The 7,943-nt window shown below is 50.3% G+C and overlaps 2 protein-coding genes across 2 annotated transcripts in view; one reads left to right on the forward strand and one right to left on the reverse strand.

Annotated features, from left to right (window-relative positions):
* Nucleotides 1-4,123: 4,123 nt before the first annotated feature.
* UREG_04396 (uncharacterized protein) lies at nt 4,124-6,162 on the reverse strand (the record flags this gene model as incomplete). Its single annotated transcript, XM_002544833.1, has 4 exons — nt 4,124-4,169; nt 4,254-5,266; nt 5,305-5,810; nt 5,925-6,162. 4 exons carry the CDS (start codon nt 6,160-6,162, stop codon nt 4,124-4,126), a joined length of 1,803 nt encoding a protein of 600 aa, XP_002544879.1.
* Nucleotides 6,163-7,456: 1,294 nt separating this feature from the next.
* UREG_04397 (uncharacterized protein) overlaps nt 7,457-7,943 on the forward strand; it is a gene marked incomplete at both ends in the record, with an annotated part of 1,032 nt that continues 545 nt past the window's right edge. Inside the window, 2 exons of the mRNA XM_002544834.1 lie at nt 7,457-7,686; nt 7,852-7,902. Of these exons, the coding sequence (XP_002544880.1) occupies nt 7,457-7,686; nt 7,852-7,902 (281 nt within the window). The remainder of the gene's footprint in view (nt 7,687-7,851; nt 7,903-7,943) is intronic.

Consider the following 7,943-nt stretch of genomic DNA (forward strand, 5'->3'; position numbering starts at 1 on the left):
TCCAACAAGCATAGCTGCACCAATCAATTTTCCCATTCCGTGAAAGCATGAGGCAACCACATGTCAGCAAGTTTGAGCAAAGGAGAGTATCACGTATCTTGACGCCCTCCCGAATTCAGTAACAGGACACGCATCGGCTAGGAGCTGATCTCCGCCTACCAACGTTACCTGAGACAGTCCGCCCCTGTCTCAAGGAACATGCGCCTGTGCGGCGTAACGTTCAGTCCCGAGTGAGAAGTCATTTACCTGCCGTCACTGCCGCTTTGGCTGCAGGAAACCAACAAGTAACAAAGCAAATTTCCTGAATGAGTGCCCTAACTCTTTGTCACACCGGTGGCGCCCCATAACTAGTTCCTAGAAAGCTGCTAGGTTGCACACCGACTCTCAACCCAGTATCTTTTTGCAACATTCCGCCAAAACGAATAAATCAGCATTGAAATCTGTACGAAGAAAAGGTCAATGAAGAAACGCCCTTTCCGATGCTGGCAAAACCATGCAGCCTATAACAGACATAGCAGCTGTGATTCTGGCGAGGCCAGGGTTAATACAACAATTTGTGCAGCACTGCATCACAAATGCTTGGAGGGAGGCCGGTATGCACGCCGCAACGCCTACAGCGAATCAGTCTATAAAGAAGGCCGAAAGGACTTGAGCAAGGATTCAAGGCTCAGCTTCTTGACCCTTGTCATCACAGCTCAAATTAACATGTGAGATGAACAGTATCCCCGTTGTGAGGTTTGGAGTTCAAAGGATCCCTGGTCGCTTATGTTAGTTAATCCTTTGCCCATAGTTATGATTTAACATGATCTTGTTCTCTCGTTGCCAGTTGGGCAAGGGCTTCGAGAACAAGTGCTTATCAAGCCACCATAATCGTGGAAAACATCCCCAAGATAATCTCCGTTCTTGTTTCCACAGGCGAAGGAGCAGAAGACGACCAATATTACTACTCCGTGCACAGGTTTCTTGAACATGCATTTCAGAATCTGACCTCATGCGACCGCTTCTTTTGCAGAAAAAAGAAATTCCAGGCACATTCCGCCATGGCGTATATCCCACTGACCTTATAGGCTCGGGAAGGCGCCCATTCCGCCCTGAGCCCAGGTAAAGCGGGATATCGCGGATCCCCTCGGCGTTTGCTGCGCTCGTGGCTTGGCTTGTGCGTTTTACGCGACACGGAAGCCTCCCGTTTGGTCAAAACCTCGTTGCTCTGCTTGAGAGAAACGGTCGCCTTTTTTTTTGCAACAAACAGCAATGAGACTCGCAATTCCTTCTTTCGTGAAATGCTCACCTTCTCCCGCTGACTGCTACCTGCCTTTTCGGGAAAATAATATGAGAGCTAATTTTTAGCGATGTCTTTCTCGTCCGAGACCGCTCAGCCGCCTTGCACACCGCTCCCCATAGACATGGCTCTCAAGGGATCCTCGCGCTTGAGGTGTGAGACACTCTGGAAGCTGATTCAAGCTTCCCTTCTCACTGCATTAGTCGCGACGCAAGGAAGCTGCTGGGGCCTGGAGGTCGATTGACAAAGGGCAAGGTTCAAGAGAGAGCGACCGAACTCGAGAAATGCAACCAACTTTTCTTTGTTGTTTACGAGTTTTCGAGATTCGAGTCGCTTCGTTCTGGAATTTGGTTCGTGCGTCTCGGGTTGACGCGCATCCTGCGATGAGTTTTCGTGCGCCTGCTGATAACACGGAAAACTCGAATGGACCATCCGCCTGGGCCTGCTTTCTGACATCTGAACCCCTTTTTCGTATCGGAGGAAAGTGCCTTTGCAAGGAGAAGCATCTCTCCAGCCAAACATTATCAAGGATATGATGTGTCCGCAGTTGGCGCGCTCCAAGAATGACAAAGGGGACCAATGGCTATTCGTGAACTGTACGTTCCGCAACGTCTGCGTAGTGAACTCGCGAATCAGCCTCCGGAATGAACAATCAACAATTACCACGCCATAGCCAGCCATCAACGATGGCAAAAGGATCTCAGCCAAAGCTGAATTGATCTTCGCCACCCCGAGGAATTATTTGGCCAGTTGCCTTGCCCACGGACTGTTGCTTGGTGATAACTTGCTGGGCGAGAAATGACTTTTCTTTTTGTCAACTCATCAAAAGGAAGATGACTCCTCAAGAGCGCGAAATCTGCGCCAGTCATTGGAACACGAGTTCCAGATCCTTGCTAATCGATGTTATTTAAGTTGTCAAATGCGCGAATTTGGAATTGCAAGGCAGGATCAAAGAAGGCAAGGCTTACGAATGTCAATCAAGATGGAGACCTCAAAGGAGGGTTGATACTTGGAGAACCGAGTGCCATGAATCCAAAGTTCGAGAGAACTTGATAGGCATGTTCTGCATGGGCTCGACGGACTTAGTTAATCCTGCAATCAGACTCGAGATGGACCCGAGAGAGTTTATTATTTGTAACCTTGCTCCCTTCGAAGATCGCCAGAGCTAGGACTAGTTTTCAAGGTTGGAATCAAGGCCTTCATCAAGCGCGCCTCTTGATGAATCTGAACTCAATGCTGCCTTCAGTCGCCAACACCAAGACCGGTGAAACCGTAAGTCGCCCGGCTGCCTTGGGGGCAATCCTCCAGTCCAATCAGCCAGGAACGTCTCTCAGATTGGAGCTCCATCCTCAAGGATCAAGCGGTGCAGGTCACAAGTCTCCTTGTTGGCAGCGCAGTGGATTCTCTCCGCTTCCAACTGACTACCTGAGCGACAAGGCTGGGGCCCAGGTCCACGCCAGATTTTGGCCTGCTCGGCAGCTCCATCAAGCTGGCTCATTCCTCACTAACCGGTGACCTCTCCGCGTTCGTGATGCATCTGGAACCCTCATCGCATCGACGGCTTACTAACTACCCCGCAATTCTCTCCTTCTCGGCCCCCAATAATCACGCTGTGATCGAGATCAAGAGAGCGACGCCGCAAGCTCGCCTGGACTCGAAAGTGACCGCATGACGCTGCAATCAGCATTAGGTAGTAACCTCCAGCCGCAGGGCACCCTCTCTACAGCTCACTCGCCAACTCACACCCCTCCCTTTGAACAACCAAGTCATCAGGCAAGACAGCATCAGCAACGCCTGCATATAAAACAGTGGCGTCAGCTCGCTGATTCACTACATAAGAGACGCCCACCAGGCGTGCCCACCATCCTTCGCCACAACACCCCAAGCACGAGAAGCCTCGGGTCTCGAATAACGGCTCTCTCTCACACACCTCCAATACTATTTACGACATCCCCTTCACTTAGCAAATCTTGATATAGCTAGCAAAAAAAAAAAGACACAAGGCTATCGCCGCTGTCCGTGGACAGATCACTTATCACTTCCCAGCCAGCCCTTCCTGGTTTCTGCCTGTCAAGCTCGTTGGCTTCCTTCTTTTCTCTGGGCGCTCCCATGGCAAACCAGCCAAGGCCCTGGATATTTTCTTGACAAACAGTCCATCCTTTTGTCCAGCCCTGTTTTGCAAACTATTTTATCCTTTTTCGAGAGACCTTCTTGCCCAGCTTGTGGAGACAAAGAAGTGTCGACATCGTACTGGGCTCGACTGGGCTTGAGAAGCGTGGAGCCGCATGATTAATCACTTTTTATCAAATCAGATCAGGACATTGCTATGGATCGACTTGCCCTTGATCGCTTCGCTTTTGATGCGATAGGAGACACATTCGATTCTCAACACAATGGGCAGCCAGTTTTGACAGAAACTCGAAGAGACCAGGTCTTGCAGCGTTCCAGGTTATTGAGGGGCCATATTCGGACTCCCAAACAATGTGATATTGGATGGAATATTAATAGAAAATTAGGCAAAGAACGCACTAGAGTCGAAAGACCCGACACGCAAAAGTAGGACAATTTAACCTCCATGCAAGCCCGTCATAAATGCTTTACAAAGACCGGAATGGAAATAATAAACCCAGTGAAGGGGGCAGAAATGGGCGAGAGGAGGTCATAAACGAACCATACGAAACCTCCAGGTAAAGGATAAGAGCATAACACTTCGCGATTTTAAGAAGCTGATAGTCACCCCGAACAGTCTCGGTATATGCAGGGTAATAAACAATCAGAGATATACGCCAAACGTCCCAAAAAGATCATGGCCAGTTTCAACAAAAAAAACAAAATAAGAATAGTTCACGGTGTGAAAATCCGGTACTGCCACAACCGATTAGGACTCCCACTGAAAAGGTTTAGCAATGGCCGGTAAAAGGACAAACATACCTTCTCTCTAACTGGTTTTCGACAAAGAGGGCAACTGACATACCCCAAGGGCCTCGTCGGACTCGCCGGATTGGTCGGAATGTACTGCTCTGCGCACCATCGACAAAGGATCGCATGGCCGCACGGAATAATAACCGTATCAACTACCTGGCTTAGGCAAATCTGGCATTCAAAATCAACCTTCATTTCGGAGCTTTCTTTGGGGCTCGGCCGTCCGTCATTCTGATTATCGAGGCCCTTTGACATAGTCTCTCTTGCGGCTTCGGTACGTCGTGGATGAGTTCCAGTCGCCCTTCTCTCCAAAAGCGCTGCACGTTGAAGGGTAGCATAGCGCATAGCAGCATTCGAAGGGCGGTTGCTCTCTTGAGCGACGGCTAAGGGTCTGCTCGGGTCATTAGCTGATTGCTGGCGGTTCAGGTTTGCATTGAGTGGTGCCGATGAACCCTGCTGTGCTTCGGATTGAATGCGACGACGGGTGTTCGGGTATTCCAACGGCCTCGAACGACGTCTGTTTTCCATTGTGAATGCTTCCGTATGGTTACGACGCTGCTGCGTGGCGGGAACTGAGGGCAGACTGGGGAAACTGGAGCCCGCCAGGGTGCCCTGTGACATCGAGCTTTGAGGCATGGTACTAGGCGCGGTTGCACGATCCATGAGATTGACCGCTTGGGCATGATTATGTAACTGTACATTGGCGGTAGGTGCCGTCATAACTCCAGGATAAAGGTTCGATCCGGGATACGGATCTATGGCTGTCATACTAGGCGTTTGGTTCTCTTGCTCCAGTGTAACGCGACGTTCCAATTCATCTCTAATAAATGTCTCCCATGAATATTGAGCAGGGAAAGATTCATCGACACCGGAAGGCGGCAGTAGAAGATCGTTTCCGGAGTGGGCCGTCTCAGGATAAGATGTATTTCCCGTTTGTTGCTGAAAAAGCGTTGGGAGGGGCGCTTCGAAATTAGAGTGTAAAGAAGGCTCGTCTGATGTTCTGGGATGAACCAGTGGTGCGAGAAAGGTCCATTGGTCGGGATCTGTGGTAGCCCGTTGAGGTCTCTGGAATGTCTCGCCTGCATCTACACATAAGTAAATACCATGGGAGGAGCTTCAAGAAGGGTCTTGCCTGGGTTGCGCAATTGAGTAGGTTGTCCCGGAGAAGGTTGATGTTGGCCAGAATTTGCGGTATGCTGTTGGGCTGCGTCATGCGGCCAAAGTTCAAGCGAGAGTTCACCACTGAGCCGCGCTCCCGGACGTTGGTCCATACTGCGGACGGTTAAGTCAGGCGGAGCAAGAGTAATAGCAATTCGAGCTGGGTTTTCGGTAGACTGAGACACAGAACTTTGAGACTGAGATTGTCGAAGCCTTTTTTTGTATAACGCCTTTTTTTTCCTGAATAGAATACTATGATAAGGGGGCTTGCGAGGTACAGCAACAATGTTAGGTGGCCCGGGAGAAGGCGGAAACGGTATACTAGGATAAGATTGAGGGTGATTGGGGAGGGCAGTCCCGCAGGAATTGTGAGTTGAAGAAGACTGATAGTTGAGTTGAGCAGAAGAGGGATATAGACCGAATGCCGGAGGTTCTCTGGGGCAAGGGCGACCTATTATCTCACGCATTGATAAGTAAGCGCTAGAGAGTTTATACAATCTCTCTCCAGGTAGGTAGGAGGAATACAATGGACCGGGCACCGTCACGGAATCAAATCATCACTCACTGTAATCCAGCTGAGAACAGTAAAGGGGTTCAATTTGTCCAGTCGCGACGCGACGATGAGGCTGGAAATTGTAGGAAGAAGTCGAAGCAGAGGGGCAGCGAGAGGAAGAGGCCTCAAGTTCGCTGATGCATTCAATTATTGATCTGGAATCTGAAGGGTCTGGCTGTGCTATCTCTGTTGTCCGTGGCATGTTGCGTTCTTCCTTCTGTGCACTCAAGCATCTGTAAGCAAAAGACATTTCGATCCTATCTTGGTGTGCCAGAACCGCGACAAAGAGAGGAGCTTCACACACCACTGCTCAGCTTCGTCCGTATGTCTTCACTAAAACCCCTGGGTATATTTGTATAAATATTTCTGAGGTGGCCGCAGGACAAGGCTCTCTATATTTACTTCACAGCTTTTGCACCAGGTCTATGACTGGTATTGATTTAGAAAAGCGATGAAGAAATTTGCTGTGAATTCCTTGGTGAATGGTTCACTAACACCCCTAGGGACTTCTGGAAAAAAGTACAATGACGAGGAATCTTGCTACTAAAATGAATTTTGCAGGTTGAAAAGAAAAAAAGAAGAGAACCAGCGCTAAATACCCTTGATAGAGACAAAGGTATCGACAGATTGGGAGGTGGGCAGTTGGGCGGAAGTCAGACAAGGGAACAGCATCATCGAATAAATGATGAAGAGGCCGTGTGGCGTGAAACAATGCTGGATTATTAACTGAATGGCCAACGAGCCGTATTTAAGCAGCCGTTTCCACCTGACCTGGACCTTGGAGCGATGGATCCGATCGCCTGGACTGGAGAACCGAGCTCACGGAGGAGTCGGTCTGCTGCTGGGGATCGAGGGATGTGTGGGGTCGAGGAGCCTGGATGATTGAGGGCGCCGTGGTCGATTAGGAAGCTCATGCCTCTGCCGTATTATGTCAGGGCTGGGGGGTTGGACGAAGGCAGCCGAATGTTGGCCGCTTCAACCTGTCGAGGTGGTTGATGCCGGGTCTGTGGAAAGGCAAAGGGACGGCCGGATGTGCTGGTGCTGGGCGAGGCAAATCAGCGGCATCAAGCGGCCAGACGACGGTTGACTCGGATTCCAGACGTGCTGTTCTTTGAAGCCGATCACACGCACGCATTGGTCTGGCAAACTGCTGAAAAGCCAGCCAATCAAGAACCATGCATTGGATTGTTTCTCGAGTCGAACACAGACTTTTGAGGGCGTCGTTAGCATTTGCGATTGGTCTCATTATTGCGTTCAGACAGCAGAAACGAAGAGGAAGCGATTTGGGCCATGGGATTGCAGTGGCCGTGCTGACTAAGACCATGGCATCTCAGACACAGCCGTCAAGGACGAAGACATCTGTTGCGGTAAACTGGGGCAATGCGGACTCAAGGCTCTTCATGCCAGATGGTTTCCAGCGCGCCTGGTCTTAACGAGGTGGTGATGATGCAATCACTCGCATCACATCCAACATCTCTCGCGTCCCCATGCGGTTGAGAACCCAGCTCCTTTTACGACACCTACGACGCCCTCAACAGTCCAAGATGTCGACGTTTACGCTTCCAGGCTCCAACCCGCCCGTTCCCGTCCACTTGCCAGCAAATCTCTCTGAGAATCAACTGCTGTCATTCCCCGCGTTCAAGATATGGCTCTCCACCTTGCAACGTTCGCTTTCCACCCAAAAGAGTACAAGGCATGAGTTCCATTCTGCTCCATATGCGCTTCGAAAGATCGAAGTGCAAGCAGTCGACTTCTTTGGTGGGGACCGTGTCGGGTTTGTGAAATTGAAAGCCGATGTCTCGAACCAAGATCGTGAGAAGCTGCCTGGAAGTGCGTTCTTAAGAGGGGGCAGCGTTGGGATCCTGGTCAGTTTCATCAGTGTATCTTGGGTCTTAAACACCTGCGCGTGTGACTTCGCTAACTATACTTTGCTGTGCAGCTCATCCTTCAACCTGATGACCTTCCACCCGGCTCGGAAGCGGAAAAGCGCGTGATTTTGACTATCCAACCCCGGCATACCAGCTGGATCCC

Source organism: Uncinocarpus reesii, genomic scaffold, assembly GCF_000003515.1.
Source record: "Uncinocarpus reesii 1704 scaffold_2 genomic scaffold, whole genome shotgun sequence".
NCBI lineage: Eukaryota > Fungi > Ascomycota > Eurotiomycetes > Onygenales > Onygenaceae > Uncinocarpus > Uncinocarpus reesii.